Source organism: Urocampus carinirostris, chromosome 16, assembly GCF_059441175.1.
Source record: "Urocampus carinirostris isolate Australia breed hairy pipefish chromosome 16, RoL_Ucar_1.0, whole genome shotgun sequence".
Lineage (NCBI taxonomy): Eukaryota > Metazoa > Chordata > Actinopteri > Syngnathiformes > Syngnathidae > Urocampus > Urocampus carinirostris.
Window position 1 is genome coordinate 2415246 of NC_142364.1, and position 20113 is coordinate 2435358.

The 20113-nt window shown below is 42.3% G+C and overlaps 2 protein-coding genes across 3 annotated transcripts; one reads left to right on the forward strand and one right to left on the reverse strand.

Moving 5' to 3' along the window:
• The first annotated feature begins 2769 nt into the window (after nt 1-2769).
• LOC148349975 (syntaxin-2-like) lies at nt 2770-13754 on the forward strand. 2 transcript variants are annotated; one of them, XM_088356025.1, is made up of 9 exons: nt 2770-2895; nt 2974-3081; nt 3169-3268; nt 5605-5679; nt 7270-7337; nt 7461-7569; nt 9902-9975; nt 10055-10195; nt 11583-13754. In XM_088356025.1, the coding sequence occupies exons 2-9, from the start codon at nt 3031-3033 to the stop codon at nt 11805-11807; spliced, it is 843 nt and encodes a 280-aa protein (XP_088212151.1). In that variant the 5' UTR covers nt 2770-2895; nt 2974-3030; the 3' UTR covers nt 11808-13754. The 2 variants fall into 2 exon arrangements, with proteins under 2 accessions (XP_088212151.1, XP_088212150.1); XM_088356024.1 differs by lacking the exon at nt 2770-2895 and having other exon boundaries at nt 2902-3081.
• A 777-nt stretch (nt 13755-14531) lies between these two features.
• Nucleotides 14532-19425, reverse strand: pgam2 (phosphoglycerate mutase 2 (muscle)). Its single transcript, XM_088355697.1, has 3 exons — nt 18962-19425; nt 16324-16504; nt 14532-14924 (listed from the first exon to the last, which is right to left on the reverse strand). The coding sequence occupies exons 1-3, from the start codon at nt 19376-19378 to the stop codon at nt 14755-14757; spliced, it is 768 nt and encodes a 255-aa protein (XP_088211823.1). The 5' UTR covers nt 19379-19425; the 3' UTR covers nt 14532-14754.
• Nucleotides 19426-20113: the final 688 nt, after the last annotated feature.

The following is a 20113-nucleotide window of genomic DNA, read 5'->3' on the forward strand; positions in this document are numbered from 1 at the left end:
AAAGTAACAGCAAGCCTGAATGGCTCGAGAAGGAAACGGTGGAGAAAATAGAAAACTGAAGGACGAAGCACGCGTTATTCACACCAGTTATACTATAACAATAACGGCGAGCCATAACCTGGAGCCAAGTGGCTAACGCGAGAGGCTAAAGAAGGAAGAAGTGAAGAAAAAAACCATACAAACATTTTTGCTTATTATTTGAATTGATAAGAGATGGCCGCAGGCGGACTTAGCACCCAGGTTGTAATCCTCCATGTGGGACTGCTGCTATATTTGGGAAAATGTCAGCGTATCCAAATAGTGACGCGTCTCGCAAAAACATTCAGCGCCGCTGACATTTAAACAAAGAAACGCTATCGAGCGACAATCGACTCGTGCGAAAAACAAGCGAGCGCGGTATTTGTTGCCGGGAGCTTATTTTATTTTGCCGACGCTCGCTCTCCTGGCATCCCACTTTAAGATTTTCTAAACTGAAAATCTGTGAGGACCGATCGAATTTTCTCCACTATTTTTAATGACACGTGTTGGGAATTTATCGATCAAAACGTAGCGTTTACCAAATTGATCCGATGAGTTATCCGACTCCATTGACCAAACACGACCCGCCATTATGCGCGCTTGTTTTTGAGAGAGAAATGACCAGAAGGATCACACGGGGGCGGATGTTTATAGTTCCTAACAGAAGACCAAAGTGTATCAACAGGAGACCGCGTTCCCCTCCCACGTGCCCCAAATCATTTATACATTTCACAAAGAAAGAAAAGACATCCCATTGGCTATGTGCTATGTGTCCTCTGCAGTTAACGTTAGCTTTCTCTTATCGGTCTTCCCCTCGTATGAGGGCGTGTCGGCCGGGCTTCGCGATCTTCGCATACTAGCGGTGCCCCGACGTCTGCCCTTCTACGTCCGGCCTTCTCCGTCAGCACTCACAGGAATTCTGTTATCAGAAATACGTCCGATGCATTCCACACAGCCTAACCTTTTAATGTACCTTGAATAAAAACACAGTCGGTGAATATCTCTACTGCATCAAACTGAATACATGTACTTTGTAGTCAAATGTATAAAATCCTTCACACGGTCTTTCATAAATTCACCCTCCGCGAAAGGTCTGTAGTGCTTGTCGAACAGCGGCACGATTCCGTAGCACGCCTTTGCAGTATTTTCATTTGACTTTTTGGGGATTACTCCCCACCGAAAGGTATTACACCTCTTGCTGTAAGTTTCATGACCTTTATTGGAGCCACCAACAGTATTCAGTCATTCAAACCGTCGGGTGGGTCATAAAACTACAATACAACAAACGTCATTTACTTTCCTTTCAAGTATCAAATACAAAAGCAATGACATATTTCAAGCAACATCCACTATCTTAACTTCCCACAAAGAGCAGAACAACTCCAATACCCACAAATCACTGCTCCGCGAAAGTGCGATCACGTGACCATACCGCATCTCCACATTTGCACGTCTCAAGACGAAAACAACGAAGTTAAAGTGACAAAAAGCAACGCGTGCTCACAGAAATAACACTTATAAGCGTCAAATTGGAGCAAAATGAAGGAGGACTCAATCAGGGCGTTTCGCTTCCCTTGACGCACGCTCACGTTTCAAGTTGTCTTGACTCCCCCGTTTTCAATTCCGAAAGCGACATTTTTTCCGATTTCGGTGACAAAATCCTCTCGTTTCAGCTTGTCCTGGAGGCAGCGGCCCTCGCACTCCACTTTACATTTGTTAATGACAGTCGCCATGTCGAAAATGGGGACGGTGGACGAAGCGCGACTGCCACCTTCTGGTGAAAAGCTGGAATGTATTTGATCAACATGACTGACGTGCGACATATTCATTTTATGACGGAGGCTGCAGACTCGTAAAAATGTCATCACGGGCCAGGACATGCCTAAATTACAGAAATGTTCGTCCAAAGAATTGGTCACGCTTTTAGGCGTTTTTTATGTGGGCATTCTAGTGTGTTTGGGAGTCAATATTAGACACGGTTGAATTGACTGGACTCTACTGGAGTTCTATCGGCTTTATAGTTTGGGGGTCTCTTGCTTCAGACCGATCGTGATGTTTTTGTGAGGAATTTTGAAATGGTCAATAGTTTGCACTTTACAATGCTATATGACATGAGCCAATGAAGTGACTGCTGACATCGTACAGACAAAACTTTGTTTATCAACAGTCTGACGGCCCGCCGTCGGAACCTTAAAGGGTTACAATTTCTTACATTTCTTTCAACATGGATGCAAAATCCGAGAGAAAATGATATTTTATTTACCTTCAGTGTGACCTGACTTGAGCTGGTACAACGGAGTCGTAGGTGGATGCGTCGTGGCGAGGACACGGCGGATTCCATTTAAAAAGTGATTTTAAAACTTCCACTTGCACAGATTGTCATGCTCTTACTAGCTGTAAATGCCTCCTTATAATAATAATAGTCCCAATGATTGATTGGCTGGAGTAAATATGCGTGTGCTTTCACCACATTTCTTGATAATCCTAAATTGAGTTGACATAGTTATCATTATTTTGCTTCTGCTTTAAGCATCACTGCATGCCTTGTATTTTGGCTTTCTATTCAAAACAAGACAAGAACAGTTGTTTTATCACTAGGAAGCAGTGAATAATTCACATTGTCCCTTTAAAAAAGTGGTCCTATGACGTCATCCCCTCAGATAGGTTTAATATTTTGCTGAAAAGGTAAAAAAAATATTACATGGCAGCACGGTGGTGCAGTGGTTAGACCCAAGAAGGTTCCTTTTACTTGTAAAGTAAGTCTTTATTTTTTTAAACGAAGGCGAACAAAATAACGGAAGTCGCCATCTTCTTTGTTTGCCCTGGCCCGCGGCTTCGTCTGCGCATGCGCATTACAGGTGTGCTCAGCCAAAACAGGTGATTTCTCCAAATTGGACTTCTTCTCAGTTCCGAAATTTCTCCGGAGCCCAAATTATTTTTCCTGCTTCTGTTCAGAGTGTCCTCGTCATTTCGACTTTTATTTTCGATAACTTGAGAAGATTCTGCGAGATAATGGCAGAGGCGGACGGAGGCAACGTCGCCATGGAGGAGTTCTTCCAAACGGTTCGTCCGAATGTCTTCATTTTTTTTTATTTTTATTTTGGGGTTTTTAAGAAGTCTCTGTAGCCGCTCTATTAATTGTGTGTACAGATAGAAGAACTGAAGAACTTGCTCCAAAAGTTGTCCCGTCAAGTGGAAGAAGTGGATAAAAGACAAAATGCCCTACTTGCTTCATCAAACCCTGACAAGAGTAAGACGATAGCTTAGTTTTCGATTATTTGCCTCAAAATGGGACAACCAAAAGGAAGATAGTTGCCATTTATCAAATACGATCATATTTTTCCCGCTCGTTTGAATTTAAAGGTACAGTGTTTAAAATTCGACCACTAGAATTGGTGCTGTACAACCGAAAACCAGTGCTAAATAACACAACGAAGAAGGTCAACGACTCAAACGACTTAAAATGACCAAAGCACAACATTTATTTTACATCACTTTTTTGTTAAGACTTTTGCAAAGAAAGAAAAGAGTAAAAGAAAGATGGTAAAAATGAAAGTCAAATAATAAAGGAATGAAAACAATGTAGAAAGAAGGAAAAGGGGAAAATGAAATACAAATATGAAAAAAGAGAAAAAAGCCAAAGAAAGGCCATCAAGTGAAGAGTAAAAGCGTGAAAAGGAATGAAAGAATGGCAAAAAAACTGCAAAGATGATGCCTTAAACTGAACAAAACTTATCTTACAGTGCAGTTGTCTTGGTTTTTCAAGTAATTTATTTTTTTTACCACCAGGAGGCACTAAATAATACTCGCCAATTGGCATGAAAGGAGACATGACAATAATCATTCATGGACAGAATGAGAGTGCCACCGTGATGAAACTGAAATACAATGCAAGCTCAGTAACTATCACAACATGAAAGGAGAAAGATTTAGGGAATATACTTACGCGAAGATAGAACAAATACATAATGTTCCAATACCAACCACCTCTATCCGAACAAAACATGAAAGTCAGACGCACACAAAAACATTCAATGACAACAAGACAGTGAGATTTAATGCCGGCGCTCTTAAGTTGCCGAAACTAAACAAAAACGTGACGACAACGGAGAAAATGTCGTAACATACACAAACTGAACAAAACACGTATTCAATGCATTCTGATCAATACACGGTTTGAAATTTGAGTTGTGCTCGAACGTCAATCAAAAAACTAAAAAAAAGATCAAATATTGGGCAAAGGTGTGGTTCTATGAGAGGTTGGAAATTTTCGACCAGACCTAAAGTCTCTTTTTAAATAAATCTTCTTAAGCAAAGAACAAAAACAAAATAGGGCACCTCTATATATTTTGGAGGACATCATAAAAACTAACCTTACCATTTGTAATATATACGTACAGTTTTTACCCTTTTTATTTCCTTTCATATTAATCATGCCAAAAATGTCTAGACCGTAACAAAGGGTCATATTAAATTTTATTTTTTCTTATTCTCTATTCCTACATCGCTTTAAACGAGAGAACTGGGCTGACAAATCTTAAGGGTTCTCTACTTTTAAAATAAACGACAATTCTTGCCTTCTCTTACCATGTTCTTGTTTATGGTTTAGCCTACAAAAATGTTTTTTCCTTTTGCGTGATTGATCATTTCACCCTTCTATTTATTGATTTGGTTTATTGATTTGACTTTTCTGTTGACAGCAATTGGCTTCCAGAGTCTGGAAAAAAGCAAAAATGTTCACAAACTCAATACAGACGCTCCCCTACTTATGAACATTCGAGTTACGAACAACGGTACGTACGAACATTGTTTTGGGTACGTCGAGAAATATCCGGACATTGCTGTCAGTTAGATTTTGTATCGTGTGCACCTTTTTTTCCGAGTACAGGACATAACTGTCGTAATTCTTTCCGCCCCGTGGCGCTGTGAGCGATCACCCAGCATCCACCCCGAAAAAGTAATCCGCTTCCTCTTCCTAGTTCGTGTGTAAATATTCTACAGTATACTGTATCTCCAGCACGCTAAGAACTTTGACAGTTTTATTGTTTAGTATCTCGTGCATCCGTTCATGAGGTTGGTGTAAAGTGTATAGGAGAGGCGAGCCGTTTCTTTTGAAATGAAAGTGGAATAAGGAAGCTTGATGCGGTTGAGAAAAGTGTTGGATCGCTTTTCTTCGGCCACTCTCTAACACGGAGGAGCACCTCTTTGAATCTTATCTTCCAAAAGTAAGTTACACTTAATTTTATTTATCTTTATAGAGCATATTATTTTATGAAATGTTTCATTTTTAGTACAAAACGATACAGGTTACTCATACAAGCCTTAAACATCCATCCTATAAACCTTAGACGTACAAAATATAGCACTGAAGCAACTTGCCAACAAATTCAACTTACAAACAATCGCCCCGAACCTATCTTCTTGTAAATAGGGCAGCGTCTGTATTTGTCAGAAAGCCGTTCGTAAAAATCTAAAGACTAGACTTTTACTAGCTTCTTGTTGTTGAACGGTTAGCGCTGTAACTCGGGTATACTTTAAATGGTTGTTCCACTCATTGTGCCGTCGTTGTCTGTTTTCTCTTTTCAGGATTCAAAGAAGAGCTGGAGCTGCTCAACAACAAAATCAAGACTGAGGCAAACGTATTCCGGGCCAAGCTGAAAAGTATCTGCCTCGTTCTTATCATTAAGACTTGATTTACGCTTTGAGACCGTTACACAACTCAAAGAAGAAAATACTGAGCCTTGATCAGAGAATGAGTGATATATTTGCTTCGCTAAGGCATACGTGCCGATTAGTATTTTAGATAGATAGATAGATAGATACTTTATTCATCCCCGAAGGGAAATTCACATTTCCAGCAGCATCCCTGAGCTGAGAACAGTACAATAATAAAGCCAAAAGAATACAATATACAAATACCCAGTGTGACGTGCAAATGCCCACTGTAGCGTGTTATATAGAGTAACTAAATAGTGCTACACAGAATACATATTGCAGTAAGATTCGGTAATATCCAATGTAGGTGGTGTGGTTTAATGTGGGCCTTGACTCTGCCGGGTGGAGTTAAAGAGCCTCATGGCATGAGGAAAAAAAGATCTCTTCAGTCTGTCCGTAGTACAAGACAGTGACAGCAGTCTGTCGCTGAAACTGCTCTTCTGTCTGGAGATAATGCTGTGTAGTGGATGCGATGGATTGTCCGTGATTGACCTCAGCTTTTTCAGCTTAGCAATGTTTAGAACGGTTGTTGGCAGTCTTTTTGTTGCCCAGATAAGGGGCACGTAACGCACGGTCCGGTTTGTTGTTCTTTCGAACACTTAAAACAAAAATAACATCAAAAATGTGTTTTCTTTTTGCATTTCTTTCATCTGATCAAAGCAACGAAATTCATTAATATTGTAAGGACCTTAAACTGGAGGAGGTAGATAGATAGATGGATAGTTTCTTCATCCCCGTAGGGAAATTCACACTTCCAGCGCTCTCCTTGTGTTGAAAAATCAAATCATAAAATACCAGAAATAGAATACAGATATAGAGTCATTAAATAGTGCCACATAAAATACACGCTGTAATAAAAAAATAGGGTGATATGCAAATGTGGGGGTGAGGTTCCACGTGGGCTTTTACTCCCCCGGGTATTCTAAAACAGTCGTCACGTGGTGCATCATTCTCCACGGGATGCGCTGCATTAAAGCTAGTCATTTTGATAGTTGGATAATATTGCTACATTATGTGTTGCTTTCATTATAAGGCTTATTTATATAAAGATTTCAATTTTGGGGGGCTCCAGACCATTTTCTTTTTTCCTCCAAATTGTCTCTTTCAACATTTTGATTTGTAAGCTCCCTAATTTCACATGAGGGATCACTCTCCGAAAGCTGGATTTGATCGGTTTACAGTATCTGTGGGGGAAAAAAACGGTTATCATGTATCCCTACTTTTTAAGGGAAAGTTTGTAATACAAGGTGTCCCCTAATGGAACTATTATACCAATGATACATTTTTGTAAATATTGATTAGGTGGACAAATATGTGTTTCTTTTAAATAGCCGAATCCATAGCGAGTCGTCGCCGTGGTGTTTGTCAGGCAACCTGCTCATTCGACACTGTTTTTCCTTCGCATTAGACAAGACGGTGTCCTCCGGTGCGCAAATCTTACACGATATACCATTCAGAATTTTTGCAACTCTTAGACAAGATTGTTTTTTTAATCTCCTCTGTATGTGAACATCAAACACAAATGTGTTTCTCCAGCGCTGCAGGACGTTTTCCCAGCCGACGGCGGCGGCACATCCGTGATGCAACGCATGAACAACAATCAGGTTTCCTTCCTTCCTTCTTTTCTTTCTTGCACGTTGGCCAGGGGCACCGCTAACAAGGCGCATCAGATGGTGGGCCCGAGCGGTGTTTGGCAACCGGACCGCAACTTTTTTACTTGTTCGCAGCACGCGCACCTGACGCGCTGCTTTGCCGAGCTCATGAAGCGCCACCACGACGCGCAAGTGGACTTCAGAGAGAAATGCAAAGACAAGATTCGGAGACAGCTGCACATTGGTGAGTCTGGAACGTTCCCTTTCTCTCCGTTTTTGCTGTGTGGAAACAAACATCAAAAAGGAGTTTATTCGGGGCCCAAAAATGAACGTTTGGATTTATTCATCGGTAATTAATCAGATGGATGGATGAGCAGCGAATGTTGAAGAGGATCTACAGAGCAGAAGTCAATGGAAGGAGACCGAGAAGAAGGCCGCCATTGACGTGGATGGATTGTGTTATGAGGGTTCTGCAGAAAAGAGGTCTAAATATAATGGAAGCTAGAGCTTTTGTTGGTGATAGAAAGGAGTGGAGAGGTGTTGTGAAAGGATAGTGGGATTGTGGACGCGTTCTTAAGGATGGGCTGGTCGCCCGTATGATGCGGCAGGGGTAAACCGGCGAAAGCTGTCGGGCCCTGCTGTTGAACAAAAGAATGTGTTGTGTCACCCGACCCGAGTGACACGGCCGCTTTCTCGTGTCTCGTTTCATCCGGAGGGACGAAAGCATGACCGACTTGGGTGCCGAGGTGCCTAACTTGTTTGGGCAATTGGGGTTGGCAATGGTCCCCCAAATTTTTTTGTGTGTTTTTTGCAAGTTTTTTTCCCTTTTACCTTCTTTGTTATTGTATGTGTTTGTCCTGCTGTCGGTCACCCCTCTTGAGGGATATGACCAAGGTAGATAGATAGATAGAATTAATTAATTAATCAGATGTTAATCACTTTTAATCAATAAATCCAACTCGGTAGGCAGGGGTCTCACGCATTGGTATGACAAATTGCACGGGAGTTAATGTATTTTTTTTTTGTACATATCAAGAGTCTTCGATCTGATATCTCATGAGGATAATTGCTAACATAAGCCCTTCCATTTTCTTTGCTTAAGGGACCATTACATCCAAGTGGTTTCGAAAGACTCAAGACATACAAATAAATATGTTCATTTAAAATCTTAACTCATTTAGTGCCATAATTTACAAAAGGTTTTTGAACACATTGCCCCCGAGTGACAAAACATAAAAATACTTGTTCGGGTTCCCATCTCATCTCATCAGCCGTACCGCTTATCCTCAGTAGGGTCGCGGGGGGGCTGGAGCCCATCCCAGCCATCTCTGGGCAGTGGGCAGGGGACACCCTGAACTGGTTGCCAGCCAATCGCAGGGCACACAGGGACAGACAACTCATTCGCTCATTCACACTTAGGGACAATTTGGACCGGCCAATTCACCTGAAATGCATGTTTTTGGAACGTGGGAGGAAACCGGAGTGCCCGGAGGAAACCCATGCAAGCACGGGGAGAACATACAAACTCCGCACAGGAAGTCTGGAGCTGGATTTGAACCCACGACAGGTTCCCATGACATGAACTGTGCCGCACAAGCCTAACCACTGCGCCGCCGTGCTGTTCTACTTAAAAAAACAATTTTAAAGGGTTTGGTGCAGCTCCTCAGTAAGTACCAAGCTTCAGGTAATTTTTGAAGTAGGGAAAAATCACAGTTTGATGGCAGGAGTGGCTTTGATCAGATCTTTGTCCACACATCGAGGAAGCCCCCACTCCCGAGTCTTGATTCCTGTATCCAGTAATTGTGTTTATGTGTACTGAAGCAGTGTGGCCAGAGTAGCAAAAATACACTTCAAGCTTTTTTTTATTCCTAAAAAGATGTAAAAGTCCCATCCTCATTGTCTGGTCAGAGACAGAGGGATGACATTTCGTGCACATCTGCAGGAACACAATCGTTCGCCGTGGTGACTGAAATGGCGTAATCGCAACACCAGAAACGTCGGGCACTGAACAGTTTTTGCAAATGTCAGGCGTAAGTTGAGTGTTTTTGTAATTTTTTTTATAGCAAAGTGCCCTTGTGTTTGTGGAAAGCATTGTTTGAATATTGGAGATATAACAAATGTGTTAAAAAAACACTTATGTAAAATTTCTCCTTGAAATGCACCCTTTCACAAAAGACATTTTTCTCAGAAGTTTTTTTTTTGAGTATTTTCAAGAAACTGTAGCCATATATACTTAAAAAGACATGGCCTATGTATATATGGCTACAGAACCAAATGAGTCAAAATAGCTAAAATTGAATGAGTTTAAAAATGAACGATGAGTGAAATACTCAAACAGGAATAAATATTTTGTAATCACTTTTAAAGTAAAATGAAAACTCTTATCTACGAAAAAAAATCTCACTTATTCACAATTCAGTCCCGACCTTTCGTGCCAAAGAGGGGAAAAAAAGCTTTATTGAACAGAACAATACTTTGGTGGCATTTAGAAGAAGTACGAGAGTTTTTTGTTTTTAGTATCCTTAGCAATGGACATCTAAGAAAATCAATTAAAAGCTCTCTTTTCTCCTGCAAAGTGGACAAGGTGACCACGGATGAAGAGTTGGAGAAGATGCTGGACTGTCACAATGTCAACATCTTCATATCTGATGTCAGTGGGACCATAAATAACGACGCAGTTTATTATCTTCAGGCCAGATATGAAAAAAGTCTGGCTGCTTTTGTCTTAGATTGTTGACTCTGGAGCCAGTATTTCCAGCAAAGCACTGAGTGAGATCAAGTCCCGTCACGAGGACATCCTTCGCCTGGAGGCCAGCATCAGGCAACTGCATGAGATCTTTGCCGACACCGCCATGCTCCTGGAGAATCAGGTTTGACCAAAAAAATGTTTTGAACTACAGAAAACCCCCGGGATATGACATGAATCCCTTCTGAATTGGCGACTGTGAAAGGGAAATTGCCCTATTGCGTGGAATGAAAACCTTTGCTTATCCAGCTAATGCATCTCATCACCCCCAGGACCCCAGATCAAGATAAAATGCTGAGTACGACTAATGTGTGATACACGCACATAAGATTGAATAACATTATAAAGGAAAAATTACATTTTTACTTTGGTGCGACGTGATTTCAGCTGGTCGGTTGGAGTAGCCGACGGATGCAGAAGGGAGAAAAGACGACTACGGATTAAATATGGATTTTAAAACTTCATCTTGCGAGGATTGTCATGCCCTAAGAATATTTCCCTGCTTTAGTTGCCTACTTATCTTTAAAAATAGTGCAGATTGGAGAATAGTTGTGGCCATGCAACTTAGCGGAATACGTGTGCCTTCTTCGTACTTCTCAGTCATCAGTAGCTTCCTTTCCATGGTTTTAATATTTTTGCTTTTCCCTTTAGATTCACTGCAAGCCTTGGAACCAATGGCTTATAAATGCAGAATGAAATATAAAATATTGGACCGCTAAAGTCTTAAGAAAGGATGCAAGATACAGAATAAATGAAGAAAAGGGGCATTGTGGGAGGTAGTTCAGCCACTAGCATTTCTGCATTTTTACAATTCGGTGGCACAAACCAAAAGCAGACCAGCGTTTGATATGACGTCAACCAATAGCAGAAAGGCATCTTGGAGACGTAAATCAGATGTAAGATCAGGCCTACCTAAAGAATTCAGCCTGGGGAAATTAACTTGAATGAAAGGAACTGAGCCCGAAGCAAACCTGAATTTTCAAATTTTGAGGAGGAGGAGGGCCTCTCTCTCTCGCTGAATTGAAAAAAAAAATAAAAAAATCCACCAGTCATTGTTCCTTGTTTCTGTTTCTTTGCAGAGGATCCGCGCGCTGGATTCTGTCCCCTTTCTCGCACGGACGCACTGATTGCGCATTCTGGTCGGAGGTAGAGGGGGCTGGAATTCATTGCGCGGATCCTCCACAAAGAAAAAGAAACAAAGAAGAATAAGGGGCGGATCATTGAAAAAATAAAGTCAACAAAGTCTTGAACTTGAACGTAACGATTGACATTTTTAGGCCCGATCCGAAATTTGGGTCGAGCCGGGGGCGGACTCTGGCTAAAGATCTTAATCCTAACGTCAATACATCCGCAAAGTTTTCGGGCATCTGAAAGAAGTTGTCGATGTGGTGTAGTGGTGAAAATGCTGTCTTATTCCGTTCCGGAAATTGAAAAGGTGGTAAGGTGAGGCCACTGTAACCCGGGGGGTTCGCCGCATCCTGCTAACCGTAAAAAAATTGTCTTTTGACTAGGGAGAGCTGGTGAACAGCATTGAAAAAAACCTGGCGAGCGCCGCCGAATTTGTGGAAGAGTCCAAAGAGCAGACGCGCAAAGCCGTGACCTACAAGAAGAACCGCTACAAGATCCTGTCTCTGCCCACCATCTTCAAGTCCTTCAGGAGGAAGAAGCCAGGCAAAAGCGATTCAGGTCCAAACACTTCAGACCAAGACCGCGATGACAGAATTAATCGACTCTGATCACACCGTCTCAGCACGCAGGTCACACTATTCATTTCCAACGGGGGTCTCGAACCTTTTTGGAGCTGATCGGTACAAATCGGTGCAAAACGCTTTGATATTTTCCTCATTTATATCATGTACGATTTCATTACTGTTTCATTTTGTCGTCGGGGCACCGCTTCCTGTGGTGTGTCTTGGGCAAGTACAGCCTGGCGGCGGGCGCCCAGGGGGGGTGGGGAGTGGTGCTTGCTTTCCTAGTACTGGTATCCATGGTTACCAATAGCAGGAAAAACCTCCTGAAACAACGTTTTCTTCAAAGGAGACAAAAAGGAAGTAAGGAAAAGAGGTTAGTGATACTAGCTTTCTCGGTGAAGAGAGAATAGTCTTCTACTGCCGCCTAGCGACAAAGAAGCGTTACAACGCCGCCCAAAAAAGCAAAGGTTGAGGCTTCTGAAAAAACATTTCTAAAGAAAATGACAGGGTATGCCCCATCAAAAGAAGATTTTGAGTCTTATTTGGAACGTTTCAAGCGGTGTCCAGATGCCCCATTCGGTTTGCTACCCCCCATCACTGTCAATGTTCTGCATTTTGGTCTCCACGGTTACCAGTATCACAAGAACCTTCCTGATCCGACTCGGTGCAGGATCGTCCTTGTTTTTCACTGGAACGGGTCCTCCTGCGCTCCAGAAATGAGCCTGAACCCGGCATGTTCAGGGAGCGCCGTGTGACACCACTGATACTGCTTCCGCTATCATTGGGGGAAAAATATTTTGTTCGAAAATCTTCCGATAAGCATAGCATCGCCCGTTGCTATCACTTTTTTGTTGAAACACAAACTTTGTGGCGATGATGTTGCATTCTTTGCTTTTGTCACAGGCTCCATGTTTTGTGTTCAAATTTAGTATTTCAATTGATAAATATATTATGCTTTCTTCAAGAAAAAAAAAAACAATTTAATTGGAATAAGTTAGACAAATACATAAACAATTCAATGAATTGGTTCCATTAACACTACAAGTTTGTAATTATTGTTAGTTGGAAATCAAATGTCCTAGAAAATGAAAGAAAATCATGATTTAGAAGCATAAGTGGCACATGGTGGACAATCGTTAAGCCACTGTTTGTGTATCTATAATATCAAACACTCCCTTTACATTTCAAAACAAAAGTCGATGTATAGGTCACATATGTAGGCTGCATAAAATCATCACGAAACTCTGCTTTACCACTGACTTACCAGCAGGTGGCGCCCTCCATTCGCAACGTAATATTGCAGTGGTCGTTAAATGCAATCATAGATCCTGTCATTCAGTAGTAATCGCATGACTTCACACATGGCTTCTTGCTCTATTGTATTTAAATGGTGACATCTTTTTATTCCGGGGCAACAACAAAAAGTAAAAAAAAAAGCAGATAGGCGCAGTGAGAAACATATCAAGGCTCTTCGATCTCAGTTTGGCATTGGTAACATATACTTAATAGAGAAAATATTTCATTTGAAACTTTTTAAGGCCACCTCAAACTACTCATTCCACCTTCAATAACGAGGCCCCTACTACAGTAGAGCCCCAAGATAGGGCAACCCCGCCTGCGTATTACACGAGATATATCTCTGAGATGCTTTCTGCTATTGGTCGACTGCATCTAAAATTCTGCTTTGCATCACTGCGACATGATAATGCTAGAATACTAATGGCTGAAATCCTTCCCACCGTGCCTTTCTCTACACTCAATTCAGAATCTTCTGTGCTTCTTAAAACATTTGTGAGTTGGTGATGCAATACCATATTTCTCAACTGTATTTATTTACTATGGTCCGAAGGCTTGCAGCAATGAAAAGCTTGGACGTCAGCCTTTCAGGCACATATTTATAATATTGTATTGTTCAGCTGTTTTTTATTTTTTTGCAAATATACTGTCGTTCGCTTTTGTCAAAGTTTGATGTTGTTTTTTCCGTGCCTAAATAAACTTCATTTCTTCTGTGCAAAATGCATTAGGAAAAACATGTTACCTGAGTTTGCAAGAATATGAAGAAAACACACCGATTGTGACGTGCTTTAAGTCTCATGTCTGTAATAAGGAGGCGATTAAAGCAAGGAAATCTGCACTGGACCAGCTCAAAATACTAAACACTCCCCCCCCCCCCTTTTACATCTATATTATGTTAATTGCTTCAGGACGATACTACCCATAAGTAGTACTTACCAGATGACACTATTTTGTTAGGGCAGCACAGCGGCGCAGTGGTTAGCGCGTGTGCGGCACAGTTCATGTCTTGGGAACCTCCTGCGTGGGTTCAAATCCAGCTCCAGACTTCCTGTGCGGAGTTTGTATGTTCTCCCCGTGCTTGTGTGGGTTTCCTCCGGGCACTCTGGTTTCCTCCCACATTCCAAAAACATGCATTTCAGGTGAATTGGTCGGTCCAAATTGTCCCTAGTTGTGAATGAGCGAGTGAGTTGTTTGTCCCCGCGTGCCCTGCGATTGGCTGGCAACCAGTTCAGGGTATCCCCTGCCCGATTATTGCTGGGATGGGCTCCAGCACCCCCGCGACCCTACTGAGGATAAGCGGTGTAGCTAATGAGATAATGAGACTATTTTGTTATTTTATCCGGGGTACCTTGGGTTTTTTTCTTGATTTTTTTTTTTTTTCCTTTGCTATCTCCAACTCCGAACGGATCAATGCCATATAACAGGTTGTACTTTATTGATCTTCAAGAATCAACCACACGCAGATTACTGTATAAAACCTGAATTCTTTATTGGTGAGACCCACAGTAAGTTTGTTGACCCACGATTCAAAAGAAATGAACACGCGCTCATACGAAGCTGTTTGTGAGCTCGAGTCGGCAGGTAGTCCTCTTGACCTCATCGAGACGCGAGTGTCCCAGTGTCTGAATGGACTTTGTTGGATAATCGGCAGGTACAGTCTCTTCTTTATATTTTTAATTGATGATTTTAGCGGCGCTCACTTCTTGACTTTGCCCTGGGCCGCCACGGCCTCCATGGCCTTCTTGACGGTCTCCTCGTCGCCCAGGAAGGCCATGGGCTTGACGGGCTTCAAGTTGGCGTCCAACTCGTACACAATTGGGATTCCCGTGGGCAGGTTCAGCTCCATGATGGCGGCGTCTGACATGCCTGAGGAAAAAGGTATCGCATACATATTTATACTGAGTTTTCTAGGCTATAAAGCGCACCTAAAAATCCCAGATTGGCCAGAGATTTCAAGTATGGTTTCATAAATGGATGCCAATCATACTGGAAAATATGCTGGATGCATTTGGAAATGCATAGTTACATTTAACTGTTCTGCCTTTGGGAAAGGTATATAGAGTGGTTTTCGAGCACCCTTCTGTGGTTAACACGTTTTTTGCTAAGAGGCGAGAACTTTGGAGCACTTATGGCAAATTCTCTTTTGTTGTGGCTTTGTACAATAATTGTCCGTAAGTATGAAACGTTACTTGAAGTTTTATGTTTGTTAACTTTTTGTACTCTGCTTTGAATTGTTGTCAAATGATCCTGGATACGGGAACTGTTATGCCTTTGAGAAACATATAGAGTGGTCCTTAAGTGCTTTCTTGTGGTCAACGTGTTGATTGTTGCTAAGAACTAATATTAGCGGTGAAAATGGATGTCTTAATGTTAATTTCTAAGTATGGTACTGGAGAAATTGGAAAATTGACTGTTAAAGTTAGTCATGAAAAAGGTGTGCGAACTCCGCAATTACTTTGGATAATCACATTTTTTCGATAATTGTTAAAAAAAATTCTATCTGTGGCATTTTTGGTTTCTAACTTGGTCCGAGTGCCGATTCTTTTAAACTTGAGTCTTGCTTATGTCCTATTGTAGTGCCTGGTAATGGTTCCTTCTTATATCTTTCAATTGGGTCATTTTAAAAAAAATATTATTATGTTGCATTTAAATGGTCACCATTCTGGGTTTGTACGGGTACTTGAAATCTTTGGTAATGCTTGAATTGTAATGTTTTATCTTCAAGGATTGAAAAGTGCTTCAATTTTGGGTGAAGTGATTGTAAATTCTTGGAAATGTTGCTATTTTGCAAAACAAGTCCGTTTCTTCTTCCCTTGTGATTAACGGCAGCTGGCATTAGATTGTATGACATATGAAGCGTCATCGCTTCCTACAGGACAGGTTCATGGTACACCTAAACGGGGCTCTATAAAATGTGTATCAGTGCAAGCATTACAAATAAATGATGGGCCATGAAAAGAATGATAGTAGTGTTTACCAGTGCTAAGTTGTAAAGTAATTCCAATTGAATTTGGCCATGTAAAAGCTGTACGAACCCTGACTTTTGCAATTCTGTCCCGGCGCTTCCGAAAAGGTTTCTCGATAAAGGTCACGACTGTAAAAGAAACCGGCCCCGTGACCCTCCCTTTTCCCTCAGCCCCCCGTTGCTATTTATATCTACTGTAACTCCGGTTCAGACCGTCAGTGCGTGTCCTCGTGCCCCTCAGCTGTTTGAGGATTTCGATTTCTTGATTTCAGTCCGACGAATCTCCTTTTTGCATCTCACCTTCAAGATGTTTGACGATTCCGCGCAAGCTGTTGCCGTGGGCGGCGATGATGACGTTTTTGCCGGCTCTGATTTCGGGCGCGATGACGTCGTTCCAGAAGGGCAGGGCGCGGGCGATGGTGTCTTTGAGGGACTCGCACGTGGGCAGCTCGCCCGCCTTCAGTCCCTTGTAGCGCCTCGACTGAAATCAATTCAATTCGCTCGTCTTTATCGTCGTCGACACGGACGTTGTACGCAACCGGCTTAGGCGTGTCGTAAAGATTTCAAACAAAAGAACATTTATTTACAACGTTGTGCTTGGAGCACATGTGGGCACTCCGATCCTGGAGAAAGTTTTTCTGCTTTCGTACAGGTGATGCTAAGCTCCTGCCAGCTTGCTCACAAGTTCATTAGAAGTGTCACCTGAGTTGAAGAAGAGAAACCTCATGCGGTCCTCCAGCACCGGAATGCCCAGGTCAGGATGACAGACTGGCCCAAGTTGTAATAATAATGCCATTATTGTGAATTACGAGGAATAATGCATCGTAACAATACTGCGATGAAAAGTTTAGCAGCAACAACAATAAAAGGATTGCACAGAACACTAAAATGGATCGTCGACATCTATAGCGTCTCTATCAGCCAATTGAAACCAGAATCTTTGACGTTCATAGCCGTCTTTGGCTCCAAATGAGTTCCCGTATTGTTATAACACGCTTTCTAGTGTTTCCCTAGAAAATAACTCCAAATTTGGGTTTTACCGTATTATCACAGAACATTGTTTTTTACAGGATTCAGAACTAGGTCACGCCAAACTAACCATTGGGCCGCCAGTGATATAAATGAAAATCAAAAAGGCATTGGGGTTTATCTCATGAACACACCGTCTTCATTCACAGAACCAGTGACAAATGTTAGTCTCGTTTTGTATTTCCATACCCGTCTACTTTCCCCCCATTTTGTACCTGTTGGATTATTTTCAAATGGTGTTCACCGTGTGAAACATTTTTTTACTGGGGGAAAAAATATTTTTGATAGACTCCAATCCTGGTTTTAGTCTACACACTTTGTCTTGCTGTGGGTTAATAGGCGCGGTGTTTGCAATTTCTCTTATGAAGTGATAAGAAACCTTACAATCATTAAAAAGGGGAGCAAATGGCTGAGCTTCACCGCTAAGCGTTTCACATGCTACAATCGCAATAAATTTGTCACTTACGATGCTTGGAATACAATAGAACGGATTGTCATTGTAACGCGTGAAACGCGCTACAAAATTAAGATCAATGTCGGGTGCTGTCATTTGAATAGTGTGATATCATCTATTTCTTAATCTAAATGTAATACTTTATAAATCCAGATCCGCGCGCGGGTGTGGCTCGAAAACAGCCGAACCGATTTTTAGAGTACAGACGCTCCCCTACTTACAAACATTCGATTTACGGATTCCGGCAGATAGGAACATTTTTTTCGGGATGCCGAAAAATATCCGTACATAGCTCCAAGTTAGATTTTGTATCGGGTGCACCTTTTTCCGAGTACGGGCAGTGCTGTAGTGCTTCTTTCCGCCGCGTGGCGCTGTGAGAGGTCACCCAGCATCCACCCCGAAAAAATCCACTTCCTGGTTCGTGTGTCATGTCAACACATTGCACTGTACTGTATCTCTAGCGCGCTAAGAACTTGGACGTTTTTATGGTTTAACATCTCGTGCATTTGTTCGATATGGTCGGTGTAAAGTGTGAAGAAGAGGCGAGCCGTTTCTTTTGAAATAAAAGTGGAATAAGAAAGCTTGATGTGGTTGAGCAAATGATTGAATCGCTTTTTTTTTTCGTCCACTTTTGGCCACGAAGGAGGAAGTCGCCTAAGTCTTCCAAACGTTAACTTCCAAAAGTTAAACTTAACTTTAGTTATCTTTGTAGTCAAGTCACTTTTATTTGTGGCGCCCTTAGTCACAAGGAGTCTCAAAGGGCATCACAGACCACAGAATTTCAACGCCTAATGTGTAGCTTTGTTTTTCAGTACTATGCTTTATCATTCAGCCTGCTTTGTAACGTTGGAGTATATTAATGTATTAAATGTTTATTTTTCAGTTTCAAAAGAATACAGGTTTCTTATACAAGCTTTAAACATACTTATATAAAACTTAAATATACATTCCCTACAAAATATAGCGCTGGAGCAACTTACGAACAAATTCAACTTACGAACGACGGTCCGGAACCTATCTCGTTCGCAAGTAGGGCCTCGTCTGTCATATAAAAAGTTGTAATTTTGGCTTCCGCGAGTGTCAAGATAGATTTTTTGTGAAGTCCTGCCCAACTAATACCAACAAAACCGATAAACCTCTGCTTTTGTGCGGTCCGCTTTCATCGCTATTGCCCCCGAGCGGCCAACTTGGGTACTGCAGCTGCCGACGGACGGGTCCAAGCTGCCGAACCCAATCTTGGATCGGCCCGGCAACACATTTAATAAGATCAAATCTACTGCCTTTTTGTATGACATCTATACCACCAGTAGTCCAATGATTCATATCTGATGCCCTCACTGCCGAGACCCAAGTTTCGAATCATGTTCGACCTGATTTTTTTACCAAAAATGAGGGGGGCGGTCTCGGTATACACGATAAAGTACGCTCCTATTTTTTTTCTTAGTGTTTACTCACCTCACTGATGATGGAGTGGTAAGGATGGTCCTTGTCCATAGGCGGAGGCGGGATATCGAAGGAACGGCGCCAGATCTTCACCTGTTCCTCACCGTGCTTGGCCGCGGTCTCGGCCTTGTTGAGCCCGGTGAGTCCTCCGTAGTGACGTTCGTTTAGACGCCAGGTCCTGATGACGGGCAACCACATCTGGTCGGTTCCTTCCATGATGGTCCACAAGGTCTTCACGGCGCGCTTGAGCACGGAGGTGTAGCAGATGTCGAACTTGATGCCGGCGTCTTTGATGGCCTTGGCTCCTCGCGTGGCCTCCTCCACGCCCTTCTCGCTGAGGTCCGCGTCGAACCATCCGCAGAAACGGTTCTCCTGGTTCCAGGCGCTTTCGCCGTGGCGGACGATAACCAGACGGTGGACGGCGGCCATGATGCAAGGAGGTTCGGTCGACTCGGTCCTTCTAAGTTGCGCTCGCGCTCCCGAAGACCCAAAGTGAGGCCTGCTCGGCCGCCCGCTTTCTTTTTATAGATGCCCGGGGGCGAGGAGCACGTGACTTCACCGTCCAATGGAAGAGGATGTCTAATAATGCTACCCAGAAGGCCAAAGGTGAGCCCACGAGTGGAAATAGCAACTTGACTTTTAAGTGAAGTGAAAAGATCAGACCAAACATTCTTTTGACTCTAATTTGATATTTATATAACTATTGGCTGCCACGCTTATGGTTTAGATATGAAGAATTCACTGTTTATGATTTACTTGAAATTTCAATCGTAACTACTTTTGGTGTATACGAATATGCTCTTGTTCAGCATAAGTGTGCATTCACCCTGGTTCCCCCACGTGTTTACAACAAGGGCAGGGTTCGTACGGGTGCGTGAAATCCAAGAAAATGCTTGAATTCGAATGTGTTTTCAAGGGTTGAAAAGCGCTTGAAATTCGGGTGAGGTGCCGGTAAATACCTGAAACTGTTGCCATGTTACCTCACAAGTCTGCTTAAAAATGAGGCTTACGCTTCGCTTTGCCATTGCATTTCTTATTCGATCGTGATAAACTGCAACGGGCATTAGTTTGTGCGGCGGGGTCCTACGGAATATCTTTGTCCCCTACACCCATGACGTCGGGTGCATGCAACACAAAAACTGGGGCACTAAAAATCGTGTATCA